This window comes from Neoarius graeffei, chromosome 4 (assembly GCF_027579695.1).
Source record: "Neoarius graeffei isolate fNeoGra1 chromosome 4, fNeoGra1.pri, whole genome shotgun sequence".
Classification (NCBI taxonomy): Eukaryota; Metazoa; Chordata; class Actinopteri; order Siluriformes; family Ariidae; genus Neoarius; species Neoarius graeffei.
In genome coordinates this window covers 87324160-87346082 of record NC_083572.1, presented here as the reverse complement: position 1 = coordinate 87346082, position 21923 = coordinate 87324160, and the positions used below count along the sequence as shown (strand labels likewise).

The following is a 21923-nucleotide window of genomic DNA, read 5'->3' as shown; positions in this document are numbered from 1 at the left end:
GCACTTGAAACCGCCAATCTGGCAAAACTGTGCGCATGCTGCTTCTCTTGAACATAGACATCCGGAAGTAAGGCGGAAGGTAGTTTGTCACCTCAAGACGACGCCAACGATTGGTCAAATTTGCGGGAAAGTTGCGGTGATTGGATATAATTGCAACACCGCCCTGAATTCACGGGGATTGGTTGAATTTGCGCTGAAGTTGCAAATCACAACATCCTGGAGGCTCTGTTTTTTTGCTTGGCCGTCTCCTCACTCCCTGTAGCTTTAGGTACTAAAAATCGATCCATTTTGTCTCTCACGTTGCGCCCCCCCTGAAGAACTCTGGCGCCCCCCAGGGGGGGCGCGCCCCACACTTTGAAAAGCCCTGCTGTAATTAAATCAAAAGGTGTTTCAGCAAAGTATTAGTTTAAGGGTGTGCACACTTATGGAACCAGCTTATTGTACATTTTTTTTTATTTTTTATGTTTTTCCCCCGTAACAGATTTGTTTTTCAATTGAATTGTATAGGTTATCACATTAAAGGTGGGAAAAGTTTTGAAATAATTTATTGTGGTCTCTTTTTTTTTTTACATCACAAAAACCTATCATTTTAAGGGGGAGTGTACACTTTTTATATCCTGTGTGTGTGTGTACATACGGTGGTGTTTGAAAGTTTGTGAACCCTTTAGAATTTTATATATTTCTGCATAAATATGACCTAAAACATCGTCAGATTTTCACACAAGTCCTAAAAGTAGATAAAGAAAACCCAGTTAAACAAATGAGACAAAAATATTATACTTGGTCATTTATTTATTGAGGAAAACGATCCAATATTACATATCTGTGAGTGACAAAAGTATGTGAACCTCTAGGATTAGCAGTTAATTTGAAGGTGAAATTAGAGTCAGGTGTTTTCAATCAACGGGATGACGATCAGGTGTGAGTGGGCACCCTGTTTTATTTAAAGAACAGGGATCTATCAAAGTCTGATCTTCACAACACATGTTTGTGGAAGTGTATCATGGCACGAACAAAGGAGATTTCTGAGGACCTCAGAAAAAAACGTTGTTGATGCTCATCAGGCTGGAAAAGGTTACAAAACCATCTCTAAAGAGTTTGGACTCCACCAATCCACAGTCAGACAGATTGTGTACAAATAGAGGAAATTCAAGACCATTGTTACCCTCCCCAGGAGTGGTCGACCAACAAAGATCACTCCAAGAGCAAGGTGTGTAATAGTTGGCGAGGTCACAAAGGACCCCAGGGTAACTTCTAAGCAACTGAAGGCCTCTCTCACATTGGCTAATGTTAATGTTCATGAGTCCACCATCAGGAGAACACTGAACAACAATGGTGTGCACGGCAGGGTTGCAAGTAGAAAGCCACTGCTCTCCCAAAACATCATTGCTGCTCATCTGCAGTTTGCTAAAGATCATGTGTACAAGCCAGAAGGCTATTGGAAAAATGTTTTGTGGACGGATGAGACCAAAATAGAACATTTTGGTTTAAATATGAAGCGTTATGTTTGGAGAAAGGAAAACACTGCATTCCAGCATAAGAACCTTATCCCATCTGTGAAACATGGTGGTGGTAGTATCATGGTTTGGGCCTGTTTTGCTGCATCTGGGCCAGGACGGCTTGCCATCATTGATGGAGCAATGAATTCTGAATTATACCAGCGAATTCTAAAGGAAAATGTCAGGACATCTGTCCATGAACTGAATCTCAAGAGAAGGTGGGTCATGCAGCAAGACAACGACCCTAAGCACACAAGTCGTTCTACCAAAGAATGGTTAAAGAAGAATAAAGTTAATGTTTTGGAATGGCCAAGTCAAAGTCCTGACCTTAATCCTATATATATATATATATATATATATATATATATATATATATATATATACACACACACACACACAGAGTATGTTAAAGTCCTTCCTGCACCATTCATGGTGCGTTTGGCAGCGCCGCTGATCTCCGTTTCGTAGCCCTCGGCCTCTCGCCTATATTACATAGCTAGGGTTACAGTGGGGGGCTGGTCTTCTGGTAACCGTGAGAGTTTGACTCCCCACTCGCATCTGTATTGCAGCATGCCTTGCCAGATGGCAGTAGGTACCATTTTTATGATGGTCTTTGGTATGACCTGACTGTGAGTAGAACTCGCGATCTCCTGATCGAGAGGCAGACACGCTAACTACGAGGCCACTCGCCGATATATACAGTATATAATCTCAAATATTTTAATGATTTATTGACAGAGTTCAACAACTGCCAATAGTCTTCCATTATAATAGAAATGTTACAAAATAATTATTTCTGGTAATCACAAATATGTCCAACACTTTGGAGCAGTAGATGGAGATTAAGTTTAAAAAGTCACTGGAGTATTCTTTTCAGTAATTGATGAGCTTTCGGACAGGGAGCATTGTACAGGATCATGGATCAACCACAGGACATCAGGAATCAGCTCAGGCTTTTAACTCCTTTCCTCTCTTTAAAGATGGGCTTTGTCCAAAAGTTTGGTGTTTTTCCTAATTGTACAATTCTTTATTTATAGGCCAGTGTGCCTTCTGATGAATGAACTTCCACTAATGGCCATTTGGTTCCTGGTGGCTTCCACATTCAGGTAAGCAGCTGGTTTTCAAAAGTTAGAGTTGAATGGAAAATGGGCAGCTACAGATAAATAGGCAGGTTCTGAGTACCTAATAAGCATACTTTTTTTTTTAAATCCATTTCTTGTTAGATCTAATGTTGAATGTGCACAAAACAAGATGGTTCCTGTTATCACTTACATTATAGAAACTATAAACAGTTGTGCAGCTTGTCATGTTACAGAGACACGGCAGACCTGAACATCCTCCCTACTTAGACTTTCTTGTGGCAGATACTTACATGGATTATGACGGAAAGTCAAATCTTTACTTCTGACTATTACAAAACTGACACTGGAGACTCCTTTCCACAAGTTTAAAGAAACGTCCTCAAAAAAACTTCAGATTATTGCTAGGCTTAGACGATGTGCAATGTTTGTCAAGCAAGTGACTGTGAATGACTTGTTACTGTAGAAACAAAAACGTATTAGAACAAAAGCATTAATATAAATATATTTAATGTGATCTGCCTTGTCGCCGGCACTTCTGTTAGAACTGCTGTTATTGAATATTAGTATAAATATGGAAGTGATTATACCATAGGAACTCGCACATGCTAATTGGTTGAGAAACTCAGACTAATAATCACCTCAAGTGACTCGGCAAAATGGCGGCCAGTCACTTTTTCACCGTGAGGAAGAATTACAAATGATGAAAGAAAATGCTGTTCCTAAAAGCACTAAAGATGCTACGAAGTTTGGTCTAAAACCATTCAAAGGTCAGGTGGAATTGTGATTTATTTTTATTGATTTCAAAACACAGTATTTTATGTGAGTCGGAACAGATAAGTGACAAGTCTGAGCCGCGCCATTATTACATTTGCATGCTGCTCTTGAAGTTTGAAATAATTTTTTTTTTTTACTTAAAATAATCACCTGCGTATTTATACTGAAACAATTATCTGCCTCAGGCTCAGTGAATATTGGTGAATAATAACCTCAACTTCATCTTCGTTATTATTTAAATAATATTGGCTGGCTTTTTTTTCCATGGTATATCAGATATATTCCATTCAGCGAGCATGATATTGAACAAGTCAAAGACGAGTTCAATATCATGCTAGCTGAATGGAATATATCTGCTATACCACTCAATGCCAGCCCTCGGCCTCTTGCCTATATTACATATGGCCCTTTTCCACTACCCTTTATCAGCTCACTTCAGCCCGACACGGCTCGCGTTTCGACTACCAAAAACCAGCACGACTCAGCTCGCTTCAGCCCTGCTTAGCCCCTAAAACTCGCACCGTTTTGGAGTGGGGCTGAAGCGAGCCAAGCCGTGCCGAGTGAGGCTGGGGGCGTGAGCAGACACTCCCCTGTGCACTGATTGGTGAGGAGGAGTGTCCTCACATGCCCACACACGCCCCGCGAGCACGCTGGGATCTGTAAACACCGCAAACCCGGAAGGAGAATTACGAATTATGAGAATTTCTGAAGCCTTATGCGCCTCGCCTCATCTATACGCTCTTGCCAGTATCTGTTGGCGTTGTCGGTGACAACAAGCCACAGCACCAAGACCAGCAACACTAACGACTCCATGTCCTCCATGTTTATTGTTTACTATTCAGGTCGTGAGACTACCACTTAAAAGGTCACTGATGTCACTGTTTGCGCTGCTTAACGACATCACGTGACGTCCACCCACTTTCGCTAACTCCACCCAATGTGTCCACCCACTTCCAGCCAGCACGGTTCAGCGCGGTTGTAGTCGAAATGCAACTCCAACAGCCCCACTCAGCCCGACTCAGCACGGCACGGCTCAGCCCGACTCAGCCGCGTTTGTAGTGGAAAAGCGGCAATAGCTAGGGTTACAGTAGGGGGCTGGTCCTCTGGTAACCATGGGAGTTTGACTCCCTACTCGCATCTGTATTGCAGCGTGCCTTGCCAGATGGCAGTAGGTACCATTTTTATGATGGTCTTTGGTATGACCCAACCGTGAGTAGAACTCGCGATCTCCCGATCGAGAGGCAGACACGCTAATGTTTGACAAGAGATAATTTAAATGAAAAAAGGACCATAATAAATAGATGTTTTTGCACATGGTTTAGTACACACACACACACACACACACACACACACGTGTATATATATCATGGGATAATTCGCATGCCATTTAGCTAAAGAGCCTTTTGTCTGAATGCTGTTCAGCATGCTGTGGATTTAAACTGCAATTTCCTTAAATGCTAATGTTTTTTGTTGAATACATACAGCTCTTTGTTATCGAGTGTAACTCAGTTTTCTTCCATGAAGGAGTTTTTGTCCGCCATTAGAGCGAACATTCGTAGGGTATACATAGAAACAACAGAGTTGCCAAGTTTAATGTCTCAAACACACAAGTATTACATTTAATGGTTAAATTTACAAATTGCTGTAGAATGTTGTCATGAAAACTCTGTTTCAGTGGCATGAACCCATCACCGAGTAACCTTGCTTTATAAAGTGACTTTTGTTGGAGTTTTTCTTCATTTATTCTAAAAGTGACAGGCCTAATGCCATATGGAATCAATTTTGTGCCAAAATGTTCATACAATACTTTTGAAATATCAAACAAAAACGACAAATCAAAATACAAAAAAAAAGTCAGTTTTTTTAGACTGGCAAACAAATTATTTGTGTAATCGTGCAAAATATCTGTCTATTACTCTTCAGAAACCTTTTATTTTTGTTCCGCGTCTTTCTCAGTTTTGTTTGACGTAATTTATTTTGGTTGCGATTCCAGCTTTCCCGTTAGCGCTCCCTGACTTTTTGCTTGCAGTTTTGGCACAAACTTCACGTGTGGGTGGGCTGTCCAGGAATGCATTCCCATTGGCTAACTTGTGTTTGACTGACAGCTACGCTCAGCGATTCCCCCGGAGGCTGTTGCGGCCATTTCCTACTCGGATTCTGGCGGACTGTTTGACGAGTGACCGATCCATTGACGGTAAACAAGGATCGAGTGGACTTCAGTGGCGACTATGATCTTACACTTGTCACTCGTCAAACAGTCCGCCAGAATCCGAGTAGGAAATGGCCACAACAGCCTCCGGGGGAATCGCTGAGCGTAGCTGTCAGTCAAACACAAGTTACCCAATGGGAATGCGTTCCTGGACAGCCCACCCACACGTGAAGTTTGTGCCAAAACTGCAAGCAAAAAGTCAGGGAGCGCAAACGAGAAAGCTGGAATCGCAACCAAAAATTACGTCAAACAAAACTGAGCAAGACGCGGAACAAAAATAAAAGGTTTCTGAAGAGTAATAGACTGATATTTTGCACGATTACACAAATAATTTGTTTGCCAGTCTAAAAAAATTGACTTTTTTTTTTGTATTTTGATTTGTCGTTTTGTTTGATATTTCAAAAGTATTGTATGAACGTTTTGGCACAAAATTGATTCCATAATGCCATGGCTAAATTAGAGACCCAACATTTTTGCAGGGTTTTATCTGTTTAGACCAGATGTTGTGTCTTATATCTTACTACTTTATTTTTATTTTTGCTGTTTTAATTTGCCCTGTAGCATGCTGCCTCTTCTGCTGAAGGATGGTTTGCTCCTGCCTTACGTGGTGACCTCACTGGCCTTCCTCTACTTCAGTGTGTACCTTCTCTCAGCCTTAGAAAGAACCCCAGAGGAGGAGTTCAGACTGGGCCCATGTCTCAAACTCGCCCAGTACTTCCTGTCCAAACACACCTTCAGCCTGCTAATCAAGTGCACAGTAAGCAACAAAACACAAATACTGTAATATGTATTTCGGGTCATTAGTAATTACCATAGGATATGTATGAGGACAGTGTGACACCACTGCGAACGACGGAGGCATTTAAGGTGGATGTTGGATTGCACCAGGGCTCGGCCCTAAGCCCTTTCTTGTTTGCAATGGTAATGGACAGGTTGACGGACGACATCAAGCAAGAGGCCCCAGGGATGATTATGTTTTACAGATGATCTTGTGATCTGTCATGAGAACAGGGAGCAAGTAGAAGAAAACTTAAAAACATGGAGTTGTGCAGTAGAGAGAAGGGGAATGAAAGTCAGGAGGAGAAAGACGGAGTACATGTGCGTGAATGAGCGTGAGGACAGTGGAAGGGTACAGCTGCAAGGAATAGAGATGGTCAGAGTAGAGGAGTTCACATTTCTGGGGTCAACTGTACAAAGTAATGGCGAGTGCGGAAGAGAAGTGAAGAAGAGAGTGCAAGCAGGTTCGAATGGATGGAGGAGAGGAGGATGGCAGGAGGGATTTGTGATAGAAGGATGCCAGCAAGAGTGAAAGGGAAAGTGTACAAGACAGCAGGAAGAGCAGCGATGTTGTATGGTTTGGAGACAGTGGCACTGAACTGGAGGTAGCAGAGTTGAAGATGTTGAGATTCTCATTGGGAGTACCAAAGTTGGACAGGATTAGAAATGAGAAGGGGGGGGGTTGGTTATGTGATGCGGAGAGAGTAGGAGCGTCGGAGTCGAGCTCCCAGACTAAATACGATTTTGAACATTTCAGAGATAGTTTAACACGGTTAAAACAGCACGATCAGAGGAGTAATGTCACTACATGAACTCTGGGCAAAAACACCTGAGAACAAACGAGTTTTGCGACCCAAGTCTCGAAAAACTCAGCCGGGGCCAGTGACCAGCGGACCTGACAAAATGGCAGAAGGCGAGGAGATAGATGACCTGGTGACTAAGATAAGTGAAGCAGTATTTGCTAAAGGCCCGGTCCCACTGCACTTACGGATGCAAAGAGGATGTAAAGCGTAAAAAAATCTTTGCCATCCGTTGGAAAACGCTACGCATCCGTTGTGTACTCATTGCATACGTGCTTCATACGCTCTATCCATCGAGCATCCGTCCACTGTGATTTCATCCGCGCAAAAAGTTTTGAGCTGCACAAAACTTTTAGAACGGATGAACTTTCCGCCGTGTACGATGTAAATCCGCGACATATACGAGCAACAAACGTTCTATGTCCATCATCATCCGTTAAACGTCTGCTGTATCCTCTCTGCATTCTCTGGGCATCCTCGCAACTCACATCCGCTGCAGCTGAAAACGGAAAGAGGGAGGAAAGATAAGGTACATGAAACGTCTATTCATCGTTAGTAGCACGGAAATAGAAAGGATGTAAGCGTATGCATCTCGTATATAAAGTATTCAAAACGGACAAAGCGTTTATATCTGGGATGTATCTCGTATATTTAGGATGTCTGGAGTATGTCTAGAGTATGTAGAAGGACACCTAGTGGACAATCGATATTTTGTATAAAAAGGGGGAGAAAATCATCTAGTAGTAGAGATGTATCGATGTAGCCGCCAGCACGTCTTTCCGCTTTATGCTGACGGCGTGCGTGCTGCATCCCTTTATATCCGCGGAGCAGACGCAATTCATACCCCCCACATGCGCAGTGAACAGTCTGCATCCGATATACATCCGCGCAACATCCCCTTTGTTTCCGTTAGGCGTACGTGATGCATCCCCTTCATCCGCTATGCATCCGCTCTTTCTGCTATGCGTCCGCTTCTCAGTTCTCACCGGTAACCCCTTCAGAGCTGTCATCCACTTCCATCCGCTTTCATCCGCTAGGCTTCCTATGAACATGCGTTTAACATCCCCGCTATATACTACCCACGTCCGTTCTTTTCCGTTCTGTTTTTGCAAATTTTCGCCATTTTTGTCCATTTCTGGAGCGGATGAAAACGGATAGAGCCACCCCCGAAATTTTGCTCGTCCGCTGTGTCCTTTTTGCATACGTTTTGTGTCCATCGGCCAGTGGGACCGAGCCTTAAACTCCGCTCCAGTTTGGATATGAAACTCGACCAGATAGTTAAATCAGTGAGCTCGGTGTGCGAAAAGGTAAAAGTTGTCGAAAGAAGAGGGGAGGATGCAGAACAGAGAATCTCCGACACAGAAGACACAGTGTCGCAGCTGCTAGCTAAACTTGAACACACCGAAGCGCGGCTAAGCGAGGCCATCAACAGACTAGAGGACCAGGAGAACAGGTACAGACGTAGCAACATTAAAATCGTCAGCCTGCCAGAACGCACAGAGGGTGACAACGCTAAAGAGTTTTTCGAGACGTGGCTGCCAAAAACCCTGAACCTCACTGTGAAAAACGACCGGATCAAGATGGACAGGTACCATCGCACTCCGACACAGTTGGCGGACGGAGTCACCGAGACCGAGGGTCGTATACATCCGTCTCCTTAACTTCGTGGATAAACAGCTGGTCATGCAAAAGGTACGAAGTATGGGTGAAATTCGGGTTTCCGGGAACCGCGTCCACTTTTTTGAGGATTTTTCACCCACGGTGGAAAAAAGGCGGCGTGAGTTTTTGGAGGTAAAGAAATCACTCCAAGCGCTGGGGATCCCCTACAGGATGCTTTACCCCGCTGTGCTGCGTTTCGCACATGATAACAAGGTCCAGCTTTTCAAAACTGCAGCTGAAGCACAGAAATATGTCGAGGAGCTGCAGAAGGAAAAGTCATGAGGGACAGTCGCAAGGTAATTTGGAATTAAACCAACAGTTCTTGTTCATGATGGCCAGGCAGCTAAAACACCACATAAAGGAGGTCAATGGACATTATTAGTGCAGCCATGGACTGGGACTGTGATTATAGAAAGTTTAAGTTGATAACATTTCTGATGTTGGGATACAGTGGAATGTTTTTTTTTTTTAACTAAGCTATGGTTGTTGGTGCTGTGAGGAAGCAGCCAAAATGGGAGAGACATTGAAAACACTTTCTACACGTATGATCCACTGCTTTTTTGGTTATTATACCCTGGGACTATAACAATTTTATTTTATTACCGTTGACATTAAGGTTTGTAATGATTATTGAATAATTACTATCCCTGAAAGAGGTTTTTACATAATTCAGAGTCTGGGGAGCTCTGTCTCATCCTAGCCTGGGCCCGTCCATCCTAAGCGTGACGCAACACGAGGGCCTGTTGCGAGCTTAGTCTGGCAAGGCAAGCTATCTCCAGCTCTTCCAAGCTCCCGAAAAATCGGGAGCCAATCAACTTTGAGCATCTCCAACGGCCCTGGGTAGAGGCGTGTTCAAGGCACTGACGTAGTAGAACTGCGACCGGAAGCCATAGATTGTTTACAGAATCTATGCCGGAAGTGCTTCATTCACTAGAAACATTACGAACATGGAGCAAGTTCTCATTGAAAACGGAGCAAAGAGCAGCCCTGGAGGTATTTATTGAAAGGAAGGACGTTTTCGCCTTGCTCCCGACCGGCTTCGGTAAGAGTTTAATCTACCAGTTAGCCCCGTCGCGTCACATACGTCAGAGGAAAGAGTGATGTGATTGGTTTAAGCTTCGTCACAGCCTTTTCTGGCTTCGACCAGTAGCAAACTGAGGCATTTCAGGGAGGCAGGTCAACCACGCACTTTGGGAAACGGTTGGGCTTAATATCTTTGCCAGACCAAATGCTCGCAGAGCTTTGAAGTCGCGTTAGCCAGACTAGTCTCATCCTACTAGTGTTTGTTTCTAGGTTAAGTAGGAGGGAAAGATATTAGAGATTAGAGGTTCACATGTGCCCTGTAGATAGATAAGTAGATAGGTTAACGTTACAGCAGGTACGGATATATTTAAGTTGTCTTTTGTTGTTAAATGTTGGTTTTTGTTTTACACCACCAGAAGGGAATTTCTATACAAGCTAGGTAGGCTGAGGTCAGATAATGCAGAGGTCTAGAACGCCACTAGAAAGACAATATCTCTCTGTGACAACAGGAAAACGGGATAAATGTCAAGTATAAATAGGATTAAATACTGTATATTTAATGTAAAAGGGATCCATCATCCAATAAAGTGGAAGAAAATATTAAGCTTTCTCAAAAAAGATAAAGTACAAATAGCTTTTTTTTACAAGAAACCCACTTAGTAGATAAAGAGCATGTGAAACTTAAATGAGACCGGGTAGGCCAGGCCTATTACTCGTCATATCCTCTAATAGCAGAGGAGTGGCCATTTTAATCCACAGGGCCATCCTATTTGTGCTTAATACATGTACGGTGGATCCTGAGGGCAGATACGTTCTTGTTCATGGTACAATTTATGGTACTCATATCACTATGATGAGCTTGTATGCCCCTAGTCCACCGCCCCCCTCATTTTGGACTAAAGTTGCAACAGTATTGGAGAAATACAAATGCTCCCTCACAGTGTTGGGTGGTGACTTTAATTGTTGTTTAGACGATAAATTAGACAGGTCTCCAGCAGATGTATTCAGACAAGCAGGCGCAAGTTCTCCGCTAGTCAAAACGTTAAATGATATTGATCTGAAAGAGATATGGAGAATTTTGAACTCGTCAGTTAGGGATTTCACGTTCTATTCCAACCCACACAAATCGTACTCGCGAATTGACTATTTTTTTATACCATCGCAGATTATAGGACAAGTGACTGCATGCAGTATAGGATCTATCCATATCAGTGACCATGCCCCAGTCTGTTTGGAATTGGTCATGAGTGACACTACGGTGGGCAGGCAAAGGTGGCGATTTCCATCATATTTGCTTAATGGTAAGGAATTTAAAAGGGGACTGGAGGCAGAGATAAAACTATTTTTCGACATGAATGACAACAACGAAACAAATCCTGAATTTCTTTGGGACTCTGCAAAGGCTTATATTACAGGATTCGCCATCTCGTATACGACACACCGAAAAAAATCACTATTGTTGAAGCAAAACGAATTGGAAGTAGATTTGAAAAAGGCAGAAACGGCTCATAAATCGAATCCGACTAGGACAAACCTTATTCAAATACAAACGACTAAAGCAGCGCTAAATAAAATTTTGAACGAGAGAGCTTCCAGATCATTATTTTATCAGAGGCAACGATTGTACGAATATGGGAACAAACCTAGTAAATATCTGGCATGTCTACTCAGTCAGAAACAAAACTGCAACACAATAGAAGGGATCAGAGATTCGGGAGGGAAAAGACATTTTGACAGGAAAAGCATTAGTTCAGTTTTTGTATCATTTTATAAGTCTTTATATAAATCTGATGATAACAGCAACAAGGAACAACTCGATAATTTTTTCTCAAAGATTAAATTACCCACATTGACTGAAGAGCAACAGAAATCTCTGGGCAAACCCATTCAGGAGAAAGAAATTTTTAGAGGCAATAGCCCTAATGCGCAGTGGAAAATCCCCGGGCCCAGATGGGATGCCTGTGGAATGGTTCAAGGGTTTTAAGAACAAGCTCATTCACTATCTGGCTAGAACCTGTAATTATAGCTTCAATACTGCCCACCATCTGCCTAAAACAATGTCATTAGCCAATATTAGTCTGATCCTGAAAAAAAAAAAACAAGGACCCTGAAGACCCAGCGTCCTACAGGCCTGTTTCGCTCATTAATGTAGACGCAAAGATTTTCGCTAAGGTTTTAACTTTGAGGCTTGAACCACTAATATCAACATTAGTAAAACCTGATCAAACAGGCTTTATTAAAGGAAGGAGTTCCGCTAATAACATCAGGAGGCTTCTGAACATAATACAGCTGGCCAGTGACAATGGGATACGGGGCCTGGTGGTATCTTTGGACTCATTAAAAGCATTTGATAGGGTTGAATGGCCTTTCCTTTTCTATACTATGGAGAAATTTAAAGTAGGTACAGAATTCTTTGATTGGGTGAAGTTGCTGTATTGTTCCCCTAAAGCGGCGGTGGTTACCAACTCCTATTGCTCAGACCCATTCCCACTGGAGCGTGATACCCTCCAGGGGTGCCCACTGAGCCCCCTCCTGTTCGATTTGGCCATTGAACCCCTAGCAGAGCTCATCAGATCTACCCCAATGATTAGAGGATTCAATGTTAAAGGCACAATACATAAATTTTTCTGTATGCAGACGACGTCCTGCTGTTCCTAGTTGATATAGACACCACCATTCCATGTCTGCTTGAATGTCTACGACAATTTGGATACATATCAGGCTTTAAGGTCAATTTATTAAAAACGGAGGCCATGCCTATTGGCCTCTGACATGAGGACAGTTGGTGTAACGGAAAAAGTGGCTGGTGTGACGTCCTCATGTCCTCATCTCCGTCCCGCCCTGCCCTTTCAGTGGTCACCTAAGGAGATAACATACCTTGGAATAAGAATCGGTCCTTCTCTTAAAAAACTGGTCAAGCTTAATCTTAAACCAATCATAACACACATTAAGGAAGATCTGCACAGATGGGGAACCCTACCTGTCTCCTGGCTGGGCAGGACAAGTGTGCTCAAAATGAATATATTGCCAAGGTTGTTGTACCCTCTACAGATGTTGCCAAACTCAATTCCCAACAGGTTTTTTTTTTTTTATAGATTTAGATAAAATGTTTACACAATTCATTTGGCAAGGTAAAAAGGTCAGAATGAAAATAGGTAAACTACAGAGAAACAAAGAACAAGGTGGACTGGGGGTCCCAAATATGCGGTTATACTATTGGGCAGCACAAATTCAATACATGTATGAATGGGTGAATCCAGACATTAAAAATACATGGATAGACATGGAGTCTAGAAATTGTGGCATATTGGCATTAAAAGATTGCCTTTTTGTTAATTATAAGAAGGTAAAATTGGAGGTCCAAAATAACTTTATTGTTCGGAACACATTGAATACATGGAACAAGATTAAGGTCTACTTTAAACTTAAAAACCATTTCTCACTTCTGGCCCCCATATGGGAAAATCCAGATTTTCCCCCTTCATGTCAGGATTCAGCGTTTGAACTTTGGCGGGAGAGGGGCCTGGACCAGCTTGCTAAACTCTATGAAGGAGGAACAATGGAGTCTTTTGAGGGTTTGAAAAACAAATACTCTCTACAGCAGTCTCATTTCTATCGCTACCTGCAAATACGACATTATATACCAAAAAACATACATGCTCCAAATGAGTCTTTTTTGGAAGACATTCTTAAACAACCCATACTGAGAAGATTTATCTCTCATGTTTATGAAACTTTCAGCCTAAACTCTAATTATTCTACTGACCATATCCGAAAGCAATGGCAGAGCGATATAGATTGTCAGATAGATGAGAATGTCTGGGCAACAATCATAGAAAATACACTTACTATTCTGAGCTGTAATGCTGATAGAGAGAGACCATTTAAAATTTTACATAGACTTCATTGTACACCACGATTGAGGGGCGGTCTTGGTCTGGGCTCTCCTAAATGCCCTAAATGTGATATAGAAGTGGGCACATGTACATATGTTTTGGAAATGTGTAAAGATACAAAAGTTCTGGAGGGAGGTGAAGAATGGTCACCTTGGTGGGATACGATTTGGATCTGTCACCCCTTCAGTGTATTTTAGCAACTAAAGCAGACAGTGCAAGGAACACTCACAATGCTAAATTGATTGGAATACGCTTGTACATAGCAAGGAAGACTATTCTCAATTTCTGGATCTCTAAGGCAGGGGCAAAGACAGGTTTTTAATTTAATTTTTTTTTACTATTTTCGCGTGTAGCGTGCCGAAAATTTTTGACGTATCATTTTTAGTAATTTTTTTAACCAATTATAAATATATCGAACAATAAAAATAATAGAAATAACATAATCATGTGCAAGTATAAAGTAGTGCTGTATCTAAAAAGTCAAAAGTTTTCTCCAACATTCTGAAGAAATAAAAAAAGATGAAAATAGTTCATGAATTTTTTTATATGCATGAAAAATGGGAAACAATATGTAATATCAATCTATTTGCACAAGAGTATGGGCAGCAGAGAACTTTAAAATCTCAAACAGTGAAACAATAATGATCTAGAACTATCAAAAATATGACGTATACAGTTGTGCTTATAAGTTTACATACCCTGGCAGAATTTTTGCTTTCTTGGCCTTTTTTCAGAGAATATGAATGATAACACCAAAACTTTTTTCCCCACTCATGGTTAGTGGTTGGGTGAAGCCATTTATTGATAGACAACCGTGTTTTCTATTTTTAAATCATAATGAGAACAAAAGCCTGAAGACAGCCTGAAGTCTTTTGTGGTAGTTGTGGATGAGGCTCTTTATTTTCTCAGATGGTAAAGCTGCCCATTCTTCTTGGCAAAAAGCCTCCAGTTCCTGTAAATTCCTGGGCTGTCTTGCTTGAGATCTCCCCAGAGTGGCTCGATGATATTGAGGTCAGGAGACTGAGATGGCCACTCCAGAACCTTCACTTTGTTCTGCTGTAGCCAATGACAGGTCGACTTGCCCTTGTGTTTTGGATCGTTGTCATGTTGGAACGTCCAAGTACGTCCCATGCGCAGCTTCCGGGCTGACGAGTGCAAATTTGCCTCCAGTATTTGCTGATAACGTGCTGCATTCATCTTTCCTTCAACTTTGACCAAGTTTCCTGTGCCTTTGTAGCTCACACATCCCCAAAACATCAGCGATCCACCTCCGTGCTTTACAGTAGGAATGGTGTTCCTTTCATCATAGGCCTTGTTGACACCTCTCCAAATGTAAACATTTATGGTTGTGGCCAAAAAGTTCAATTTTGGTCTCATCACTCCAAATTACCTTGTTCCAGAAGTTTTGAGGCTTGTCTCTGTGCTGTTTGGCGTATTGTAGGCGAGATATTTTGTGGCATTCGCTTGGTTTTAACAGAGCCCCTGATTTTCCATTTGTTAATCACAGTTTGAACACTGCTGACTGGCATTATCAATTCCTTGGATATCTTTTTGTATCCCTTTCCTGTTTTATACAGTTCAACTACCTTTTCCCGTAGATCCGGTGACCATTCTTTTGCTTTCCCCATGACTCAGAATCCAGAAACGTCAGTGGCTGGATGAAAGATGCAAGAGTCTGTCTGGATCCCAGAAACTCACTCAGCTTTTATGCACACACACTGATTACAAGCAAACAGATCACAGATGCAAGAGTCTGTCTGGATCCCAGAAACTCACTCAGCTTTTATGCACACACACTGATTACAAGCAAATAGATCACAGGTGAGGACGTTACCTTTAGTAGCCATTCAAACCCATTTGTGTCAACTTCTGTGCATGTTATCAGGCCAAAATCACCAGGGTATGTGAACTTTTGATCAGGGTCATTTGGGTAGTTTCTGTTGTCATTATGATTTAAAAAGAGAAAACACAGTCGTTTGACAATAAATGGTTTCACCCAACCACTAAGCATGAGTGGAAAAGATGTTTTTGTGTTATCATTTCATATTCTCTGAAAAATGGTCAAAGAATCATAGATTCTGCCAGGGTATGTAAACTTATGAGCACAACTGTATGTATCTGTCTAAATTAAGCTATTGATACATATCGAAAAAGCTAGAATATGTCAGTTCAACAATATCTCATCTCATCTCATTATCTCTAGCCGCTTTATCCTTCTACAGGGTCGCAGGCAAGCTGGAGCCTATCCCAGCTGACTACGGGTGAAAGGCGGGGTACACCCTGGACAAGTCGCCAGGTCATCACAGGGCTGACACATAGACACAGACAACCATTCACACTCACATTCACACCTACGGTCAATTTAGAGCCACCAGTTAACCTAACCTGCATGTCTTTGGACTGTGGGGGAAACCGGAGCACCCGGAGGAAACCCACGCGGGCACGGGGAGAACATGCAAACTCCACACAGAAAGGCCCTCGCCGGCCACGGGGCTCGAACCCAGGACCTTCTTGCTGTGAGGCGACAGCGCTAACCACTACACCACCGTGCCGCCCAGTTCAACAATATATCAATTAAAATAAAACAAGATATCAATATATAATATAACCACATAAAAAATCAAGTATTAGATGCTATATTTTGTAAGCCTAATTATGATCACAGCATCTATTTGGGCGCACATCTATTTCAATTCAACTTCCAATATAATTTGGTATAAATTAATTTGGGCATAAATGGGATAAAAATAATTTTCACTTAAGTTTAAAAATAAGCTGGTACAAAGCAGATTACATAAAAGTCTCACATAAAATATGTAATAAAAATCCATAGCGTACCTGGCAACTGTAAGGCAGCTGTTGCAGACGACAAATCAATGACCTCGACCTTGTCAACAATATCGTCTGATGTCTTCTGACTGTTCTGTCATGTGATAAACCTCCCCATTCCCCCACCTGTAGACTTAATAATGCCATCGATTATGCGTTTTCCATGAATATATGAACTGCTGTTCTTATTATGTGATTTACCAGTTGTCTTAGGTCTACCACGACCTGGCATGACGACCACTTGTCAATCTATACTATCAGCAGTATCACAAACCGACAGCCATGAATCGTTGAGAATTTCACAACATAAACAAAGGAAGTATATTTTACGACATTCAGACGTCAGAGACTCCGACACGGTTTACGGTAATCGCTAGATGCATTTCATGTTCACTTCATGTTATGAAGCGACTGAACAACAAATTGAAATATATATGCCAAAAAATGACATTTAACAATAATTTAAAAATATTTTGGGTTCTCCACCCTTATGAAACAGGATTTTTTTTCTTCTAATTTTGGCGATTTTCGCATGTTCTATTTTGGGCCTTTTGACAAGCCCGTAATTTGGGTGCCGTTATACGGTATGTAATTGGGGCTGTATTTGCCCTTGTAAGGACACCCCTGCACTGGACGATTGGTATAAGGAAGTACTGAGAGTACTTCCACTGGAAAAACTGACTTACACCCTTCATGACAACGTCGAGGGTTTTATGAAGACATGGCAACCAGTTTTGGACACAGTGGACCCTGCTGGACTGAACTTTGTCTTACCCAATTAGTAACATGGGACCTGACTACAGCATGTCTTAGTAATTTAGATGTAATTATGTCAGCCTGGTGGTGTGTGTGTGTGTTGTCTTGCCTTGATTTGATTTTATTATGATTATTTTTTGTCTCTGTCTTACTCTTCTTGAGTATTATGTATGTATAGGGAGAGCCCTGATGTGTTTTTTTTTCTTTTGTTAAATATGTTCAGTTTAAGGGGGAGGGAACAGAAATAAATAAATAAAAATAGAAACAAGAATATTAGAGCGACAGGACATGTAGGACGTCTTGGAAACAAAGTAAGAGAGGAAAGATTGAGATGGTTTGGACACGTACAGTACAAAGGAGAGATCCAGGGTATATTGGGAAAAGAATGCTGGAGATAGAGCTGCCAGGTAGAAGGACAAGAGGAAGACCAAAGATGAGATTTACGGATGTGGTGAAAGGACATGAGGATGGTTGGTGTGACGGAAAAAGATATGGAGGACAGGAGGAGGTGGTGGGACATTATCCACTGTGGCGACCCCCTAATGGGAACAGCCAGAAGAAGAGGAATTACCATCGGTTGTTTAGGGGCAGATGACAAAATTTCAGCAGCATTTAGCCACAAAACGTTCAAGGGGATATGTACCAGAAGATCAATTCACTTGAATGCGTTGCTGAAGCGGTTTTCTTATGTTCAACAGCGCAGTCACAGGTCCTGTTTCTTCATTTGGTCAATTTCCAATTCTTACCCAGCTCACTACAAACTGAGGAGGGTGAAAGCTCACACAAGGTTCCTCCAAGACAAAGAAAGCCACTATATCTACCCTATCATAACAAGTGACCACACAACATCCTTTTGAGTAAATGTTTGTTTATATGTACAGTGTCTTGCAAATGTATTCATCCCACTTCGTTTGTCCTGTTTTGTCACATGACAAGCTGGAATTAAAGTGGATTTTTGGCGGGTTAGCACCATTTGATTTACACAACATGCCTACCAGTTTAAAGGTGCAAATTGTTGTTTTATTGTGACACAAACGATAATTAAGATGAAAAAACAGAAATATAGAGTGTGCATAGATATCCCCCCCCATTCAATACTTTGTAGAGCCACCTTTTGCTACAATTACAGCTGCAAGTCTCTTGGGGTATGTTTCTATTAGCTTAGCACATCTAGCCACTGGGATTTTTGCCCATTCCTCAAGGCAAAACTGCTCCAACTCCTTCAAGTTAGATGGGTTGCGTTGGTGTACAGCAGTCTTCAAGTTATGCCACAGATTCTCAATTGGATTGAGATCTGGGCTTTGACTAGGCCATTCCAACACATTTAAATGTTTCCCTTTAAACCACTCCAGCATAGCTTCAGCAGTATGTTTTGGGTCATTGTCCTGCTGGAACGCGAACCTTTGTCCCAGTCTCAAACCTCTGGCTGACTCAAACAGGTTTTCCTCCAGAATTGTCCTGGATTTAGTGCCATCCATCTTTCCTTCAGTCTTGACCAGCTTTCCTGTCCTTGCAGATGAAAAACATCCCCACAGCATGATGCTGCCACCACCATGCTTCACTGTAGGAACGGTGTTCTCAGGATGTTGGGTTTGTGCCACACATGGTGTTTCCCATGATGGCCAAATAGATCAATTTTAGTCTCATTTGATCAGAGAATCTTCTTCCATGTGTTTAGGGAGTCTGCCACATGCTGTTGGGCAAACTCCAAACGTGATTTCTTCAGCAATGGTTTTCTTCTAGCCACTCTTCCATAAAGCCCCACTCTGTGGAGTGTACAGCCTAAAGTGGTCCTATGGACAGATACTCCCACCTCCGCTGTGGATCTTTGCAGCTCCTTCAGTGTTATCTTTGGTATCTTTGTTGTATCGCTGATTAATGCCCTCCTTGCCCGGTCTGCGAGTTTTGGTGGGTGACCTTCTCTCGTCAGGTTTGTAGAGGTGCCATATTCTTTCCATTTTGCTATAATGGATTTAATGGTGCTCCATGGGATATTCAAAGTTTGGGATATTTTTTTATAACCCAACCCTGATCTATACTTCTCCACAACTTTGTCTCTGACCTGTTTGGAGGCTCCTTGGTTTTCATGTTACTTGCTTAGTAGAGTTGCAGAGTCAGGGTCCTTCCAAAACAGGTTGATTTATACAGACATCATGTGATAGATCATGTGACACTTTGATTGCACACAGGTGGATCTTATTCAACTAATTATGTGACTTGTGAAGTGAATTGGTTGGACCAGCTCTTATTTAGGGGTTTCATACGAAAGGGGGTGAATACTTATGCACACTCCAGATTTCTGGGTGGTTTTTTTTTTCATCTTAATTATTGTTTGTGTCACAATAAAACAACAATTTGCACCTTTAACGTGGTAGGCATGTTGTGTAAATCAAATGGTGCTAACCCTCCAAAAATCCATTTTAATTCCGGCTTGTAATGCAACAAAACAGGACAAACACCAAAGGGGATGAATACTTTTGCAAGACACTGTACATGTGCCATTAACACAGGTCTTGACCCTGCTTACTGAGGCTACATCCACACGACAACGGCAACGAGATTTTTTTTTTTTAAATATCGCGTCCACATGGGCAACAGATCAGTTAAATTTCAGGTCCCTATGGCAACGCAACGCTTGCTGAAAACGATGCAATAAACATGCCACACCTCTAGATGCGCTGTAAGACGGTCCCATCAGAGACACCAGAACAATAGAAGTAGATGCATGCGCATAACTGCTCATGCGCACAGTGACTATCCCTGTCACTGTCACACGCACACACTTTCTCACTCCCTATCCTATAGATATAGTCCCTTTAAATCACGTGCTCATTTTTTGAATGGAGATGCAGAAAGAGGAATGAACGGGGGTAGATGGAAGCCGGTACGCCAACATTCTGAGATCCTCCAGAATTCTTTAATGGTCTGGAATAAATTGAATGCTACACGTTGATGGATTACTTTATTCTTCTACGCCCTTTTTGAGGAATGTATTGTCGGACTTAAACCAACATCTGAAGAGGTGAGATCGCTCCTTTTTTTTCCCTATTTTTGCTGGCGGGATTGACTCTGCCCTAAGGGCTATTCTCTCACTCTCTCTCTCTCACTTTGCACCATTACACAATATTCACAGTGAAAATATTTTGTAAGCGCGTTTCATGAACCAAGTTATAGGATTTTTTGACGACTCGCATCGAGTTTGTTACACTTCTACCCGGCGTGAAGCACTCACAGTCATGTGGTTGTGACGTCATCGTAAACAAATCCGTTCTACTCATCCAGACGACTTCGCAACGGCTCCGTTGCCAGATTTTTCCACTCTGAAACCCATTCTCAAAAGATTTCGTTTTGGGGCACCCAAAATGCCGGTGCCGTGTGGACGCCAGGCCGAAACAATAAACAATTTTATCAGAATCACCTGAATCCATTGCCGTGTGGACAGGGCCTGAGTCTTTAGTACAGCCATGTTTAATAGACTTGTTAATGACGGCTTCAGTATGATGAGCAAGTTTATTGTGCGCTCTCACTTGCCTGAAAAAATTACATCTCAGATCTGGTGCTGTTTTGTTTTGGTTATATAAAAGTGTGCTGTTCGTCTTCTCTCTCTCTCTCTCTCTCTCTCTCTCTCTCTACAGTTTGGAGTCTCGTTGGTGGTCATGGCTGGTCTGAGCTTTACAAGTGTGGCAATGGATCCTCCAGCTAAACTGCCGGATTTGTTCCCAGTTCTAGTTTCCGTTTCCTCCTTCTTCCAGTTCCTGGCCTTGCTGCTCTATTTCAATCTCGTCCAACTGACTGAGCTGACCAACAAAAAGGGCCCAAAGAAGACAAACTGAAACAGAGGGTCTATTTGAAACGGGGATAATTATGGAGAATGATGACAAAGGAAAAGGAAAATTCCTTGCATTAGGATGGATTGGGCCTAATTTAGGAAATTGAATTTCCTCTTAATAAATAGTTTGAGAAAATCCCGTCTGTTTAAAAGAGAGTGACTCCATAGGAATGGAGTGAATGATTCTAAAAACATACAAAGCCTCATTGCATTGCAAGCAACTGAGTGGTTTTGAAAAAATTTACATCCTTGAAAGGACCAACTCGCAAGGACCGTTTATTACGTTCATTTATTGACAAATTTTTCTACACATCAATAAATGCTTTTCTACAAAATTGCTGTTGGGTCTTTGACTTAGCAAAGGAAACCTAAAAATGATGAAGAAAATTATAACAAGGTCAAGCACTTAAAGTGGGGGGAAAAAAAAAACCTGTGCATGTGTCCACAAACAAAAAAAGATATACATTGAATAAAATGCATGACCTGCATGCCCCATAAAACAAAAATGATGGGAAGGGACATATCTGAACACAATGTCATAAAGCTGAAATACCAGAGGAACAAAGGTGCACACAATCTTTCGCCACCTCCTTCTTTCACACGAGTTAATGACTGGTATTAAAAAAATCCATTACAACTGTAAATGTTATCAGGTCACAGAGGGGCTACAGTGTTACAGCTTGCACAAGCCCTGCAGCCACACACACACACACACAATGAGAAGAATGGACAGCTTCCAATTCAATACATGCAGAAAACCACTGCGAAATCAAATGGCGTTCTAAAGGAG

The 21923-nt window shown here is 41.9% G+C and overlaps 1 protein-coding gene across 1 annotated transcript in view; it reads left to right on the top strand.

Annotated features, from left to right (window-relative positions):
- The window catches only part of alg6 (ALG6 alpha-1,3-glucosyltransferase), a 64114-nt gene extending 42646 nt beyond the window's left edge, over window positions 1-21468 (top strand). Inside the window, exons 12-14 of the mRNA XM_060919934.1 lie at window positions 2537-2605; window positions 6126-6321; window positions 20940-21468. Coding sequence (XP_060775917.1) covers window positions 2537-2605; window positions 6126-6321; window positions 20940-21137 — 463 coding nt within the window. The 3' untranslated portion in view covers window positions 21138-21468. The remainder of the gene's footprint in view (window positions 1-2536; window positions 2606-6125; window positions 6322-20939) is intronic.
- Window positions 21469-21923: the final 455 nt, after the last annotated feature.